The 17,808-nt window shown below is 42.2% G+C and overlaps 1 protein-coding gene across 2 annotated transcripts; it reads right to left on the bottom strand.

Annotated features, from left to right (window-relative positions):
* Positions 1-10,058: 10,058 nt before the first annotated feature.
* LOC110694022 lies at positions 10,059-15,233 on the bottom strand. Of its 2 annotated transcripts, XM_021871184.1 has the most exons (6): positions 13,234-15,233; positions 12,659-12,891; positions 12,364-12,576; positions 12,175-12,267; positions 11,946-12,050; positions 10,059-11,507 (listed from the first exon to the last, which is right to left on the bottom strand). In XM_021871184.1, exons 1-5 carry the CDS (start codon positions 13,406-13,408, stop codon positions 11,970-11,972), a joined length of 795 nt encoding a protein of 264 aa, XP_021726876.1. In that variant the 5' UTR covers positions 13,409-15,233; the 3' UTR covers positions 10,059-11,507; positions 11,946-11,969. The 2 variants fall into 2 exon arrangements, with proteins under 2 accessions (XP_021726876.1, XP_021726875.1); XM_021871183.1 differs by having other exon boundaries at positions 10,061-12,050.
* Between the last annotated feature and the right edge of the window lie 2,575 nt (positions 15,234-17,808).

Here is a 17,808-nt window from a genome sequence, read left to right as displayed (position 1 = left end):
CCCTTTCAGCTGGAGGAACGGCCTTGATCATAGACTAGGCCACCTCGACCAAGTCAGGCTCCTGAGGGCTGGCTGCATCAAGCATAAACAAACGGATTAGACCTAATAAAGAAGGGAGCAAGTCTAAAATTTACAAGGACAATTTCATACTTCTAGGTGGCCCAGCTGGAGTTTTAGAAGAAGTGGCCGGCTGTTTCTCAGCCGCCACATGTTTCCTGGCAGAACCAAGAGAGCTCACAACAGTCGTCCTCCGGGCCTTGGGGTCCGGCTGTTGGGAAGAAGAAGCTCTTGGAGCGCTCGTCTAAAAAAGAAGAAAAGAGTCAGTATATGCATAAACACAACTCCAAAAAGAGGGTGAAAGGTTCGAAGCCCACCAAGGGTGCCCCCTTTTTGGGGGAGTCGGTTGAAGACTGTTGCATGATGGAGGCCCGCAACATGGCCGCCGCAGTCTTGGAGGCGGTAATTTTGCTCATGGCTTCCGCTGCAAAAACAAATAGCAAAGTTAATAAAAGTCATAACAAGAAATGCACGGAACAGCAGAGTATTCGACAGGCCGGCTACCTCTTGAGCACCGACTGCTGAGGCCACAGGCGGCCAAAAAGTACTCATCGTAGAGCCATTTGAAGCTCGGGACGCAGTGCAGGGGTACTTGCTCTCGTACCCCTGAAGTAGAGTTCACCTTCGACTCTACTTTGAAGAGTCCTTTATCTAGGATCTCTTTCTTAGCCTTGGGGGGAACAGGCGGCATGCTGCGGCCGCCTGCAAGAAGGGGCGGATTCCTGTTCCACCTGTTGAAGCGCTTGTTCAGCTCTGTGTCTGAACTCTCAATGATGAGGAAGGTGCTCCGCCAGTCCTTCCATTTGTTTGCTTTACCTCTCGTCATGAGGTAGCCCCTGTGGGTCGTCAATTGATACCAGCCGGTACCGCCTGCCTTAGGGGTCCGGCTGAGGTAGTTCATGTGGGCGAAAGCCTTGAAGTTCGGCTCCACCCCGTGCAGTTCGCACCCGGCCACATAGCCGAGTACGTTGACCCAGGAGTTCAGGGCTAACTGCCATAACCCCAACTCATACCCATCCAAGATCCGCTGAACAGCTGGATGTAGTGGGAAGCGCAGCCCAGCCTTGATGGCCGCCTCGTAGCAGCCAAAGCAGGCGCCATCATAACTGGTACCAGCCGGCCATACGACTGTGTCTTCTGGATCCGGCACGAACACTAAAAAGCCGGGGCCCATTGTGTGGTTTGCGATAAAGCTCTCCACTTTCTCTTACATGGCCGTGATCCGGCCTCGAGGTACCGTGCAGTAGTAGGGGGTATTTTGCTCTCGGTGAGAGGCGGATGGCTCCGCCCAATCGTCCCCCTTCTCAACTGCGCGAGAAAGCCTCGCCTCTTGTAGGCGACTGTTTTTCTCTTCTGTGTCCAGGGAAGCATGGCTAGAAGAGCTAGACTCGGAATCGTCCTCTGACGAGTCCGAAGAGGACGACTCTTCCCCTCTCCCGGAGGGGCCCGCCTCCTCTCCTTTAAAAGGAGCAGGAGAGAATGAAGAATTGTCAACTGTAAAATGGGAAGGGGTCATATTGACTCCTCCCTCAGAACTGCCGGCTTTCAAGCCGCTTTGTTTCACTTCCACATCTGGCGCCTGGTCAGATGTTTCACTAATCGGCACCCTGTGGGAGGAGCCGTCTGAGTTTGAGATCCTGGCAGTCTTTTTTGTTCTGGCCATCATGTTCTGCATAGACACAGATACAGTCGGACTTTGTATAAAGGGCAAAGATGGGTCCAGAAAAGGGCAGGCGGCACTCCTAGTCCTAGATTCAGCCGTCCCTGGTGACCGGCTGATCACTAACCTAGGTCGTGTCGTGTGCTTCCGTGGTGCCATTTCAAAAAAGAATAAAGTAAAGAGAAAATTAAGAGTAAGAGAACCGACGGTTACCTGAACGAGTGACGATTGATGAAGTTCTGAAAATCCTTTACAGTCGGCTTGTCAGAGCAGGCGGTAGGCAGAAACGGTCCAAAATGTCAGAGCAAGTTCAGGGGTCCGAATGTTCTCTCACAAAGTTTTCAAGTGTGAAAATGACCGAAGTCAACACTCCTTTATATAGGCGAAGTGAGAAGGCGAAGGGTCACTTCCAGAATTCAAAATTTTGGCGGGAGAATCTCTCGGCCTCTCGCCGAGTGACACCTGTAGCAGGTCGTCGCCTGTTACAGGGCGATACCTGTCACAGGTAACACGTGACCAGTCACGTGCCACCTGTGAGGGGCAAATGATTAGGGGATTTTTCCCCACCAATCACCATCTGACAAGTGGACCAATCAAGTTGGCCGCCTGGAGAACCACCTGTCGAACCAGGAGGCGCAGCTGAAGGCCAAGTTCGAGTCCCGGGCGGAGGAGGAGAAGCAGGCCCTTGTCAAACAAATGATGGAAGACTATGAAACCATCATGCGGACGACATGGGAGGTGGTACAGCCGGGTGTTGATTTTAGCATCTGGAAGTCCAAGTTTGATCAAGCAAACGAGGATTTCAATGCTGAACTCCTTCGTCACGCTGAAGCTTACGCTGAAGAGTCCGACTCTTCTTTAGGCTCTTCCGGGGACGAGGAGGGGGAAGAGGAGAATGAGGAAAATGAAGAGAAGCCGGCAGGTGAAAACGCGGCTGCCAATGCTGATAATCCCTCTGCCCCTTGAAGCTTTTTAGTAGTTATTTCTACGGCCGGATGGCCATACATTTCATCTTCCGGCCTGCGTGCCGAGTATCCATGTATCTTTACCGACCGAGGGGTCGGGTGACTTGACAATTTGCCAGCAAACATTCTTGCCCAGTCGTCTGGTGGCGATTGGGCTTTTTAATTTAAAATCATTTGGCCGTTTGGCTGAAGTTATTCATATTGTTTTTTTTTATTGCATGTTTTTTGGCAAAGTATTATAACCTATATAACATGCGAATGTTCTTGCCCCTGGGCGGATGTCGCGTGGTTTTGGTTGAGTGGATTGATTGACTTAGAAATTATTGATACTTAAAAGAGTATGCATGGTTTCTAAGTCAATCAATCACTATTGGTGATTGCCCCAAACTGATTAGGGGATTTTTCCCCACCAATCACCATCTGACAAGTGGACCAATCAGGTTCCGCCATGTGTCCGTCACATGGGCCAATAGGAGCCTGTCACGTGTCAAGCAATGATCCGTCCACTATGGACCAATTACGACACGACACGTGTCCTTCCCATGACACCTGGGATAACCGGTCACCTAGGCCCAACATCCGAGGGAAGCCCAATCAGCCCAAGGTTAACCTAAACCTAGATTGACACGTTTCCCGAGGTTATAAATACCTCCCTTAATCCTCATTAAGGGGGATTACGCTAAAAACGCAGATTACACACATTAAACACTCTCACCTAGAGAGACCCAATCACTTTAATTTCCGCATTAATTACTCCTTAATCAAGTACTAACTTGACCGTCGGAGGCGGATCTCCAATCATCCGGAGCATCCGTTTGTTTTGCAGGTACAGGCGTCCGGTTCCAGTCTCGGAATTGTAACTCTCCCGCAGGACATCAGAAAACCTCGAAACACAAACCATGCAATAGACAGCCATCCGGAGCTAATGTATAATTGTTTTCATTCGGCCATTGGCTCAAACGAAATACAAAATTCTTGACTTAGCAAATTTGCTAAAAAGAAATCCTTCGCCTGTTTTGAGCTAAAAGCAGGCGCATCCGGCCTAAGGCCTCATCGAGATAAGATGCTAAGTTTTAACTTAACCTTAATTTTTCTTTAGAATAATCCGCCTGTCTTGCCTCAAGAGCAAATAACAAGCGCATTCGACCCACAAGTCTCTTTTTTAATCTGCCAAGTGTTTTAGCTCATTTTCTCGTAAGTAATAGTCCGCCTATTCTGCGTTCGGACAGAAACAGGCGTTTCTGGCCAAGGGCCTCATTAGGTGACTTGTAGATCAGTAAAATTTTTCCGCCTGTCTTGCCTTAGAGCAAAAAAAGGCGCATCCGGCCTAATGCCTCAATAGTTTCTACTTGTGAAATAGTGACCCTTTTCCGACTGTGCTAGAATAGTTAGAAAATTCTTGGCCTTTTGGATTTCACTTTCGATTAAACCAAACGACTACGAATGCTGCCTTAGCATTCGGTAGGGCCGCTTGATGTATTTGTAGAGCAATGTGCCACCCAAATGGGAGATGCTTCTCCTCGACGAATTCGCCCGAATGGGCGTCGCCGGTTATCTGACTCATGTGGGAGCAGACGGTCATACTTATATTGGAGCAGACTGTGACCATTCGGCCTCTATGTGTTTTTCTTAATATCCGGCCATTGGCCTCAAAATGATTTAAGAAAATATTCGTTAAGTGTTTAACATAATGCAGTAAGAATTTCGTAGGAACGACTGCTCTAGAGTAGTCGGTTCCTTCATAAAGGTTGGGGCGTCTGTTATTGGGACAGACTTTACCCAAATACATTGGCCGTCTGTATTTTGTACAGGCGATATTTAAAATAAAAATACAAGTTGAAAAATGAAGGCCTATTCTCATTAGCAAAGTTTGAAGTGACAAAATTTGAGGTATTTACATTTGTACTTAGAAATGGTACTTTTTCAAGTTGTCCACATTCCAAGTTCTAGGCAGCTGCCTGCCGTCTGGTTCTTCCAGGCGGTAGGTGCCGTCTCTTACTTCCTCATATATTTGGTAGGGACCTTCCCAATTTGGGGTCAACTTTCCCTGCTCATTCGCCTTACCGATTGCCTCCATTTTTCGTAGCACAAAGTCCCCCACTTTGAGAGGACGCTTGTGTACTCTTTTGTTGTAAGCCCGTGTCATTCTCAGACGGTAAATCTCATGGCGCAAGGTGGCATTGCCCCTGCGCTCTGGAAGTGAGTCCAATGCTAGCCGCATGGCCTCCCAGTTAGCTTCTTCGTCATATAACAAGATTCGAAGAGTCGGCTCATAGTGTTCAATGGGCAGGACAGCTTCTGCACCATACACCATGAGGAACGGGGTTTCTCCAGTCGCCCCTTTAGCAGTCGTTCTGATGGACCAGAGGACGTGTGGTAGTTCATCGGCCCAAAGGCCACCAGCCCGTTCAATTTTCTTTTTAATCCCGTCTGAGATTAGCTTATTGAAGGCTTCAACCTGCCGTTTGCTTGAGGGCGGCCGACTGATACAAAGAGGCTTGAGACCCCTTGCTCTCCTAGCCAAGTCTTGAGTTGAGGCGTCTCAAATTGAGGACCATTGTCAAAAACCATAGACATGGGCACCCCGAAACGAGTGATAATATTCCTCCAGATGAAGGAAATGACATCTTTTGTCTTGCTGTTTTTGACCGCCTCTGCCTCTACCCACTTGGTAAAGTAATCCACAACTACCAGAGGAAGGAAATGACATCTTTTGTCTTGATGTTTTTGACCGCCTCTGCCTCTACCCACTTGGTAAAGTAATCCACAGCTACCAATATGTAGCGCTTGCCGCCTGGGGCCATGGTGTAAGGCCCAAGTATGTCCATGCCCCATTTGGCAAAGGGAATTGGGCTGTGGATGGCCGTCAGGTCCGTGGCCGGACGATGGATGAGCTTGCCAAACTTTTGACACTTGTCACATTTTTTTACCATTTCCATAGCGTCCGACTCCAGAGTTGGCCAGAAATAGAGCCGCCTGGCCTTGGCAACTAAAGACCTGCCGCCTATGTGGGAGGCGCAGAAACCCGCATGCAAATCTTCGAGGACCTCTCTACCCTTTTCTGGGGTAACACACTTCAATAGGGGTTTCAAGAAACCAGCTTTGAAAAGTTCTCCTTGTCTCAGCTCGAAGTTTGCCGCTTTCTTTTTTAGAACAGCCGCCTCCTGAGGTGAATCAAGGAGCGTGCCGTCTGCAAGATAAGCCCGGATGATGTCCATCCAGGTAGAGCTTCGGTTGAGAATTCCAATGGGGTCTTCATTAGATACACTTCTTTTTCCATGACCTCCTAGAAGACCGACCGAGGCGTTTCACAAGAGGCGGATGATGCTAGTTTTGATAGAGCATCCGCCTGATTATTTGACGACCTGGGCACCTGAGTTAACTGAAACTCCTCAAGTGTACCAATTTCACTTTTGACCGCCTGCAAATATTTTATCATGGCCGGATGAGTGGCCACGTACGTCCCATTAACCTGGAGTACGACTAATTGAGAATCAGAGCAGGCGGCTATCTTCCTTGCCCCTGCCGCCTTGCAGTACCGAATGCCGGCCAGCAGGGCCTCATACTCGGCCTCATTGTTAGAGACCTGGAACTTGAACCGTAGTGCGTATTCGTACTTATCTCCTTCAGGAGATTGACAGATAATCCCTGCACCACGGCCGTTCACAGTGGAGCTCCCATCCACATACACTTTCCAAACCTGGTCTGTATTGTCCGGTACAACCGGCCTTGTCATTTCGACAATAAAGTCGGCGAATGCTTGCCCCTTTATTGCCTTCCTTGGTTCGTAAGTGATTTCTAATCCTTGCATTTCAATAGCCCATTTAAGCATTCGTCTAGAAGACTCCAAGGTTGTGAGTGACCGTTTGATCGGTTGGTCAGTATAGACTTCTACCGCATGCGCCAAGAAGTAGGGTTTTAGCTTCTTGATGGCCATGTATAGGGCAAGGCCGAATTTCTCAACCATGGGGTACTGAAGCTCTGCGTTTCTCAGAACATGGCTAATGAAATACACCGGGAGCTGGGTGTCGTTTCTTTCAGCTAAGAGAACGGCACTTAGGGCATGGTCAGAGACGGCTAAATACATGAAGAGCTTCTCTTTGGGCAAAGGGCTGACAAGCCTCGACAAAGAGTGTAAATGAGTTTTCAGTCTTTGAAAGGCCGCCTCTGCATCATCCCCCCGTTCAAAGTTGGTCTTCTTTTTGATTGCCTGGAAGAAGTAGAGACACTTGTCGCCTGACCGACTGAGGAATCTCCCCAAGGCCGCCAGGAAACCTATTAGCTTTTGCACTTCCTTCACAGTACGGGGCGACTGCATGTCGATTACCGCCTGTATTTTCTCAGGGTTGGCCTCTATTCCCCTTTTGTCAATCAAAAATCCGAGAAACTCCCCAGACTCAACACCAAAGACACACTTTTTTGGGTCCAGCATGACCTTGTGCCGCCTGAGTGTGGAGAATGTTTCTCGGAGATCAGCCAGATGATCCGCCTTTTGTTTGGATTTGACTATCATGTCATCAATGTACGCCTCTACATTCCTTCTGATTTGATTAATGAAGACCGTATTAATAATTCGTTGGAAAGTAGCAGGCGCATTCTTCCAACCAAACGGCATCACCGTATAACAGAACAACCCCTAATCAGTGAAGAATGCCGTCTTTTCTTAATCTTTTTTCCACATGGGGATCTGATGGAAACCTAAATTGGCGTCCATAAAACTCATCAAGGCATGTCCGGCTGTTGAGTCGACCAAACTGTCGATCTTGGGCAATGGATAACTATCCTTTGGACATGCCTTGTTGAGGTCTGTGTAGTCAACACACATCCGCCAAGTTCCATTCGGCTTTTTTACTAACACAACGTTAGCTACCCACTCAGGAAAATTGCACGGACGAATGAACTTGGCATCCAGCAGCTTTTTTACTTCGGCAGCAGCCGCCTGACTTCTTTCTTCGCCGTGGTTTCTTTTCTTTTGCCGGATGGGCTTCTTTTTAGGATCCACGGCGAGTTTGTGGACAGCAAGATCCGGGCTGATGCTTGGCATCTCCTTCACTTCAAAGGCAAAGATGTCTTTGAATTCTCTCAGCAGCTGATGAAGGCTTTTACCCAGCTCTGCAAGTGCAACCGTCCCCACCTTAACCGTCCGCTCTGGACGGCTGTCGTCCAGAGGGATATCGATGTGCTCACCAGCAGGCTGGGGACGGAGATCATCCGATCGTTCCCCGGTCAGTGATTGCTATTATTTTTCTTTTTTGACCACCACCAGCTGATCAGTCTTTCTTTTCTTTTCGGCTGGTGGGGTCGACTGTTCTTCCTCGACATCGTCGAGGTCGATCGTTTGCTTGCCCCGACCGGATGCTACGGCCGCGGGCTTGACGTCCGAGAGGTAACACTCTCGAGCCGTCTTTTGGTCCCCATTAAGGGAACTGACTGTTCCATCATCCTTCTCATACTTGAGTAGCATGAGTGTAGGGATGATGACGGCCTTGCACTCATTAAGAGTGGGACAGCCAAAGATGAGGTTGTAAGCTGTGAGCTCTTCAACCACTAGGAAACGGATGGTCATGTGCCGACCGTCTCCCCTGCTTTCCAGGCGGACAGGTAAGTCAATGCGTCCGACTGGGTGCACAAGTCCTCCCCCAAACCCAACAAGGATGTGGGAGACCTCCATCATGCTATCCGGTTTGTACTTGAGATTGGATAAGCATTTGAGGCTGATGAGGTCAGAGGAGCTTCCCGTGTCAATCAGAATTCGGCCAACCAGCTGGTTGGCGACCTTGCATTCAATGACGACGGGATCATCATGCGGCCGACGGCCTTTGCCTCTGTCCTGTTCGGTGATGACAACTTTAGGGAAGGCGGATGTGCCTGCCGCATCCCCTTCCTCAACAGAGTTGACCATCTTCCTTAGATGGTCCTTGGTGCCCCGAATGGTCGGGCCACCACCGGCAAAGCCGCCTGCTATGGTGTATACCGGTTCTTTATCAGTTTCGGCACTCACAGCAGGCTGGGAAGTCTTTTTCTTGGACTGCCCTTGATTTGCCTTTGAAGTCACTTTGGACTTCACATAGGACTTCAGCTATCCTTTGTCGGCCAGACAGTCGAGCTCCCGCTTGAGACTGAAACAGTCGTTCGTGTCATGGCCGAAATCCTCATGGAAATGGCAATGCTTGTTCTTGTTCCGATTTTCAGCGGAACCTTTCATAGGAGTCGGCTTCTCAAGAGTCAGCCGATCCTTAATTTCCAATAGGATGGAGCAGCAGTCCTTGTGGAACTCGTACCTTGGGACATACGGTTTCCACTCTTTTTTCTTCTTCTGGGCCGGTTGATCAGAGTTATCAATGGCCCAGACTTGTTTTTTCTTTTTGCTCTCTTCTGGCTTAGGAGGCCGGCTGAGCAGGCCGACTCTCTTTCTGACGGTCGGACTTCTTATGGTCTGACTGCTTATTGGAGGAAGTATTTGTTTGTCGACAAACAAATCCCTACTTTACCCATATATCCGCATCTACCCAAAGAACCATGCGAAAAAACTTGGGGGATTTCCAGGACACCTATGTCATGGGTGTCAGCTACCAAATAAACGTTCCTGCCCTTGACGACGCATTTGTCTGACCACTTGACCAGAGCTATGGAGATTCATGCTTCGGCCACAATACAGGCGGGCCTTAGATTTCCGTTGGATCCGGCTTCTTATGGTCCGACTTCTTATACGTCGACTGCTTATGCGGATATATGCGGATACATTAACCTGCCGAAGTATTTGTTTGTCGACGCAAGTTAATGTAGGCATTTTCATTTTTGCGGCTCATAGCATGTTTTGGCGGGATATTAGGTGGACGTTTAAAAGCGTCGAGAATTTAAGTTTTCCACTTTTCTTAAACATTATATTAGGACAGTGGAATGTTTCAATACATTACGACATATATGTAGAAATACCAATCTGAATTTGCAATTTGAAACAAATAATACACATATTAAGAGGCTAGCTAGCTAGGTAATATAATAACAATAGTACGTCTAAAATATATAGTCTTAAATAATACACCGTACCATAAAGCTTATCTAATAATATGTTTGAACTACTACATATTATAATTATTCTTAGCTAATATCAATATCCAAAAGACAACCTTAAAGCTAAAATATACAATCTACAACTTATTAAATCTAAATAGTCAACTCCAAAACCATTCAAATCTAGCCAATTAATGTAATAATTACAAGTTTCTTAATCTGAGTCAATGGTTAAAAGAGTTAAGCATCCCTTGATTCATATCTTCCGCCTACTAGGATAAATTCCTAGAACCAACTACTAGGATATATCAAACCTGATTACTTTGATTCATAGCTTATCTAATAATATGTTTGCAAACATTGTATAGTTATGAATCAGATATTACTTGAAATAAATTCCTAGAACCAACTACTAGGATATATCAAACCTGATTACTTTGGTTTTGCAAAAATAATTAAGACAGTTTCCCCAGGTTTGTAGCAAAATAGTCACTCTCAAAACAACCGCTCTCAAATTATTTACAAAACAATAACTCTCAATGATTACCTCTCGCACCCTCAGGTGTGCAGCAAGCCAAAGCCTACACATCACAACTTTTGCTTCTGCCACCCTTACCTCCCAATTAGCAATACTCTACTACACCCCTGCTGCCTTGAAAACCCCTTCCTCGTCCCTCACAATAGTTACCAAACTACAACGCAACTCCCCAATAAAGCCCGCATCTACAATCACTTTCATAGCTCCTACAAGCGGTGGAAGCCATCTAGCAGTGGAACCCAACCCCCAAACCCTATTGAAGCATACAAATTCTAGGCACAAACTGGGATAATAACAAGTCATGTGACCAACTATTCTCAGCTTCTTGTTTTTTGTTTCTGTTCAATGCATTTATACCAAACTATTTTCAGATCTCAATGTTTAGAATTAACCAACTATAATGTAGTGATATGATTATCATATTTATCTTATAATTAGGAAGCCCCAAATCACATTTATAAGCTCAACTGCCTCGTCTACTCTACGCCCCCTGCTCCCTGATGATCTAACCTGATGATTTACATTATAGAAAATGCCTTACCTATTCCACCTCTTACTCACTGTCCCAAGCATATACTACCACTCCCTGCTTTATTTTATTAAGTACTAAAGCCTGCATCTATAATCACTTAAATAGCTCCGACAAGTGGTGGAAGCCATCTAGCAGTATAACCCAACCCCCAAACCCTACTGAAGCATACAAATTCTAGACACAAACTGGGATAATAACAAGAGTCATGTGACCAACTATTCTCAGCTTCTTGTTTTTTGTTTTCTGTTCAATGCATTTATACCAAACTATTTTCAGATCTCAATGTTTAGAATTAACCAACTATAATGTAGTGATATGATTATCATATTTATCTTCCAATTAGGAAGCCCCAAATCACATTTATGAGCTCAACTGCCTCGTCTATTCTACCCCCTGCTCCCTGATGATCTAACCTAATGATCTGCATTACAGAAAATGCCTCACCTATTCACCTCCTACTCACTGTCCCAAGGATATACTACTTCTCTTTGCTTTATTTTATTAAGTGCCTAACCAATTGAAATAAGTACAACACTAACAACAAGAAAATGATAGTGAATTTGTGGCAACGAATTCACAACACCAAAGTAAAAACAATAAACTTTGATAGCTAAAGTCATATGAACAAGGAAGGGAGGAATGAATTCACTATATTACCCGAGGGTTAGCCATACGTAAGGCTAGTTGTGCAGCATCTAAAACTTGTGACGAACCTTCTCCACTACGAAACGATTCTAAAACCTGTGAAAATAGTGTTGTCATTGTCTTGAGTAGCTTTGTATTCTCATCACACTTTTCTTTTATCTCTTCATTTTGCTTATGAAGTTCCTTATTTTCTTCCTTCAAACTTGATACCTCCACTGTCATGTTGTCCATTTCTACCACTCTTGTTCTTTTCCCAATCCCTTCTTTTCTAAGTACACCACGCACACCATGAATGTCTCCTTTTCGAACTCTAAATCCATAGGCTAGTGGTTTTTATGGAATTTGGCCAGCATATAGTGTAGCCTCAAAAGCCTCATTCTCTATGTCTATACGCGACTTAGAACCAGAAGGATCTACTAGCTTTAAGCTTTCAGCCTTAGCCTTAACATCTTCTTACAAAACAAATTCAAAAAATACATGATGCTAGTAAAATGAACTAAAACTAGAAGCTAAACAAACAGGAAGAATTAATACCAAAAACTCTTCTGATCCGTGCCTTCAAAAAAACGTCCCATCCTTCCTTCTATAACATGAATGCCAAAGTTCATATAGGCTCATTTCTTCTCCGTGCTCATCTTCCTATTAGTTATAATGCATAGAGAAATATAATTACATATGTTATATATTTTTGCTGAAAACTCCAACCACAATTTATGCATCAATATACATTATATTGGCAATTAAAGGGTAAAATAAATCATACATAATCAGCACGTCTATTTGCAAAACTTGTACCACCAAAATAATGAATTTGGATTAGAGATGCTCGTGCTTCTTTTCCGATCTTAGACAATTCCTACAACAATTCATGAAACCTTTAATATTTAACATAGAAAATATATGAACCAAAAAATATGATTTATTTACGATTGCTCTATTGTTTGAAACTTACTTTCCCTTTCTCAGAGTTCCAGTACTTGACCAAATTGACCCAATTATTCTTTCTTACTCCATTTGCGGGATTATCACAAATTTCTCTTATTGATTTTTCAGCTGGTTTGAAGTACCGCTTCTTAAGATCATGTTTATAACCCCTCCAAACTTCATCAACACGCTGTAGAGCTTGGGTGTAATACTTCTCCTCATTGGGGATCACAAAGCGATCCTTTACAAAAATATATAATTCCATAAATAACTATTAATATGAACAAAAATTTTAGTAATATAAAGATGGAAGGTATACATACCCTTATTAATTTAATGATGTCTCCCTTAAAATACTGGTCTAACTCATGCCAAGTCTTTTCTGAAAGTGGGCAATAATTCTCCTCCTTTGCAATGCTACCAAGGAATTGGACCAATATATGCCCACCTTTCCGAATCGGTTGACATAACTCATTAAAGTTCCCAACATATTTAACTCCATTGTTATTCCAGACCTCAATTAGCAGAATGTGACCACTAACTAATTGCTCAACATCTGTGGAAAAAGAAAATCAAACACTTAAACATATTATAGACAACAAAAGAACATTAATTATCTTATTTAAAAAACTGAATACACTATATTTTAACTTAAATTTCAGACCAGGTTTAAACTTAATAGATTTCAGACTAGTTTTAACTTCATAGATTCACTAAACTCAATGATTTCATGGTTAGATTCATAACTGAGTTCATATATAATCTAAAAAACAGAAGCATTGTGTTGTTAAATAATAATTAAGGCTATTGTCATTTTGCTGTCCTTATTTTATTTGAATTTTACTAATTTATTTCGTGATCAGTACACAAACATATCAATATAAATAAATAAATATACCAATGGTTAGAACCTCCTCCTTGTCATCATAATCAATTGTACTAAGCCATTCGGGAAGCAATGCGCGACATCGAAGCTTGAATATTTTGGATTTCTCCTTTGTTGTTTCATCACATGCATGCTTTTCTTTATCCTTATTTACTGTGGGTGAATTTTTTGTAGGACCAGCTTGCATTTCTTCTTCCCATGGTTAATTAGAGGTATATGAGGTTTAAGGGAATGTAGGTGGTTTGGATAGCTTCGAAGGTGGAAATTTAGGGGGAATATCATAGGTGTTTTGTTTAGAAGATGAAGGGAATCCATGAGTGTTAGTTATGCTTGGATGGAAAGTTGCATTAAGTGCCTTATCCAGATTTGGATTGCTTTTTTGAGGTGGAGGGTGTGCACTTGTGTTGGTAGTAGAAGATGAAAGGAGGTCTTGTGTGTTAGTGATGCTAGAAGAATTTGGTACATTATGTTGCTTCTTCCGAATTTGATTTCTTTTTTGGGGAAGAGGTTGTGTAGTAGTATAAGATGAAGGGAGATCTTGAGTGTTAGTGATGCTTGAAGGAGTTGGTGCATTGATTGGTTTCTCCCATATACAATTGTTTTTTTGGGGTGGAGGTTGTGCACTTGTGTTAGTAGTAGAAGATGAAGGGAGATCTTGGGTGTTGATGATGTTTGGAGGGTTAAATGGTCCCCATCTACCATTAGCTCCCCGTGAATTTTGGACTAAGGTAGAAGGCATTGTAGGTTTAGGCTGATTTTTTAGTGGTTGTGATGATTGTGATGATACAAATTTTGGAACCTTATATAGTACAGCATCAGATGCAGTTGCTGCCCTTGTTCGTTTGCTACGATAACTCATATTGATGAACTTGAAAGGGGAAAAAAGGACCAGAGCAATTGTAAGAGAAGGCATTGTAGGTATTATGGAAGACTCAAAGCAATTTTTGAAAGGGGAAAAAGGACCAAAACAATTCATCTCTCATCAGACACATAAAGTTCAACAAAGTTAATTTCAATATCACAAAATAGTCTTATACTATAAGCAATTATCTTTTTTTTAGAAATGACTAATTTATGCAAGATGGATACCTCTGACCACGCAATCAACCGAAACCAGTGTTATTCTGATCTGTATGTAACACGCCTTGCACCTGCCAATCAATGAAATAAATTTTTTTAAAAAAAATGGATAAGGTACATGTCTGGTAGAGAAGTATGTTAATACAATAAAAACAAATAATCTTTGCTCAAGTAGAAAAATAATCAAAACCGATATAGATTAAAGAAGAAAATATATATTATTCATACTTTCAACATTAACAAAATGTTTTGAAACAGGAAAAAAAAAATAATGCATTAAACAATTAAAGGAAAAAAAAAACTAAGTCTCATCATCGCCCATATCAAACAAGTCCCTTGGCTTAGTCTTAACAACATGTAACCATCCTTTATTTATCTCATCCTCGATATAAAAAACTTGTTTTGCTTGAGATGAGAAAATAAATGGATCATCATGCAAATTTCGACCAGTGTGCGTCAACTTCGAGAAATTCACACAAACATTCCCATTACGATATCTTTTCAAACCCCTTGTTATATCAACCCAATCACAACAAAACATTATAACCTTGTGGGAGCCATAATAATCTAATTCAAAAATTGCTTTAAGTCTTCCATAATACTCTTGGCCTTCTGCCTCTAACATAACGCCAGAATTTTGTGTCTTTCGATATCGCTCACGATCCAAAATGTCAAATTTATAACCATTGATGATAACACTTTTTATCCTTTTACACTGATTACTTAAACCACCGGGCAAGGCTTTTCTCAACGTTCCTTCTAGTGTACTATCATCTATGTTGTGGATCTATGTAAATAAAATTAAAAAAAAAAGCTAATATTAGACATGTGTTTGACATTCTATGTTTAAAAAAAGTAAAAAAATAAAATAACTTTGATAGATTGTAACCTGATTTTGTAACAACTCGGCAAATTCATTGATTATTCACTCATATTCAATGGTTTCGTTCACTTGGAATTGATTCTCTTGCTTTTTTTGGCATATGAAATCACTTTAGACATAAAAAAGTTATGTTAACCATAAAAATAATAGTAAGTAATCAATTTGTTATTAACTTATTGCACTACTTACTCAAGAATTGGTTTCATCTCATTTGAATGAAGCAAAACATAGCGATGAGCTTGTTTTAGACTTTTTTCATCAAGACGAAAATTTTCTTGCTTTTTAACTACACGATAGCCCGAATAATATAAATAGATTTTGTTTACCACACCATCTTCATTTCTTTTCGGTCTGTTAAATATGATCTCAACACTTTCTAAGTATCTGGAACAAAAAGTAATTGTCTCCATAAAAGAAACCCTTCCGCAATAGACCCTTTAGGTTGAGCCTTATTGCTTACATGAGATTTCAAAAATGCCAAGTACCTTGTAATATAATAAAGAAAGAATGTGAATATATATATATATATATATATATATATATATATATATATATATATACATATACATATACATTAAACTATATATATATATATATATATGTATGTATGGAAAGTTTGACATAAATTAAAGTTAAGATATTAACCTTTCAACCGGATACATCCATCTGTAATGAACTGGTCCTCTAAGTCTGACCTCATCCACTAAATGAATCAATAGATGAACCATGATTGTGAAAAATGTTGGTAGAAATTCTTGTTTCATCTTAGGAAAAGTCAAAACAAGCTTAGATTGAATGTCATCTAACTCTTTGGTATCAATAGAAGTTGAACATATCTTCTTAAAAAAAGCAAGACAACTCCTCAATCAAGTCAATAACCTTTGTGGCATTCGATGCTCTTAAAGCAACCGGAAGGATGTCTTGCATTAGGATATGATTGTCATGGCTTTTCATATTGATAAGTTTACGCTGCTTCATGTTCACACATCTTTGCAAATTAGATCCATATCCATCCGGAACTCTAAGCTTTTGTAAGACTTGTAAAAACCGTTCTTTTTCTTCTGTAGACATGGTGTATGAAGCGGGAGGCATATAATTTCCTCGACTTGATTCAATCCAAAGATGAGATTTTACGTTCAACTTTTTAAGGGCTTCTCTTGCACTCTCATCATCTCTAATCTTGTCCATATCTAAAAAAGTTCCTAACAAATTGTCACAAACGTTTTTTTCAATGTGCATAACATCTAAATTATGTCTTAAAATATTGTGTTTCCAATATTCCAAGTCAAAACACGTACTTTTCTTTTTCCAAAGAAGATTATTATAATCTTTCTCATCATGGTCATCATCAAATTCATTAGTGGATGTCCCACTTTTCTTTCTCTCTCTTTTCTTGGAGGGTTGTTTTTTTACTTTCCAAAGACATATATAATCCTTTCTTGTTCTTTCAAAATGTCTTTCCCCCTTGTAGGAACTGGAGAAACATCGTATTCCACTGTCCCATCAAATAAATGGGCTTGGGAACGATAAGGATGATCAAGTGGCAACCATTTTCGATGTCTAGTGTAGCAAATTTTACCACCAAAATTATATGAGTTAGTGGAATGGGCACATGAAGGACAAGCTTTATAGCCTCTGGTACTCCAAACAGACAACATAGCGTAAGCAATAAAGTCATTTATAGTGGAGCGTAAGGCTGCTCGCATTTTAAAGCTTTCCCCACTATATGCATCAACGACATCAACACCATTCCACAACAACTTTAACTCATGGATTAATGGTTACAAATACACATCAATATCAATGCCTGGACTTTATTTACCGGGAACAATCAAGGACAAAATAAATGATGATGGCTTCATACAAAGCCATGGTGGTAAATTATAAGAAATTAAAACCACGGGCCAAGTACTATAATTAGTATTCATAAGACGATATGGATTGAAACCATCACTTGCTAGACCTAACCTAACACTACGAGGATCAGCAGCTAATTCTTGATATCTTTCATCAAAATGTTTCCAAGCTTCACCATCTGCTGGGTGCCTCAAAACCTTATCGTCCTTTCGACCAAATTGCCACCTCATATCCTTTGCTGTTTTAGATGACATATAAAGTCTTTTTAATCTAGGGATAAGAGGAAAATATCACAATACTTTAGCCGACTTGATTAGGGGATTTTTATCCACCAAGCGCCGTTTGACAAGTGGACCAACCAGGTTCCGCCACGCGTCCTCCACGGACCACTTAAGACACGCCACGTGTCCACCCATGCCAAATGGGACAACCGGCCATCAAGGCCCATTTCAGTCTAGAAGCCCGTTCGGCCCTAGGTTTACCTTAAACCTAGAGAGTTGCACGCTTCCCAAGGCTATAAATACTCGATTAATCCTCATTAATCAGGGGACCGAATAATTGACGGAACACACTAATAACCGGCTGATCTCGCTAGCAAAGCAGATTACCTACATTAAATACTCTCACCTAGAGAGACCTTATTACTTTAATTTCTGTATTAATTACTCCTTAATCAGGTACTAACTTGACCGTTGGAGGCGGAGCTCTCAGGAGTCTCCGTTATTTTGCAGGTACAGGCGTCCGGTTCCAGTCTCGGAATTGTAACT

This window comes from Chenopodium quinoa, unplaced genomic scaffold, assembly GCF_001683475.1.
Source record: "Chenopodium quinoa cultivar QQ74 unplaced genomic scaffold, ASM168347v1, whole genome shotgun sequence".
Classification (NCBI taxonomy): Eukaryota; Viridiplantae; Streptophyta; class Magnoliopsida; order Caryophyllales; family Amaranthaceae; genus Chenopodium; species Chenopodium quinoa.
This window is presented reverse-complemented; position numbering and strand designations above follow the sequence as displayed.

Bases quoted from the DNA above. Each gene is read 5' to 3' on its own strand.
- LOC110694022 (XM_021871184.1), bottom strand. From the start codon at position 13,408: ATGCAAGCTGGTCCTACAAAAAATTCACCCACAGTAAATAAGGATAAA. The intron at 12,892-13,233 runs GTATATTTATTT...CTTTTTCCACAG, and splicing joins GGAGGAGGTTCTAACCATTG to ATGTTGAGCAATTAGTTAGT. The intron at 12,051-12,174 runs GTATGATTTATT...TATAACTAATAG, and splicing joins CAAATAGACGTGCTGATTAT to GAAGATGAGCACGGAGAAGA.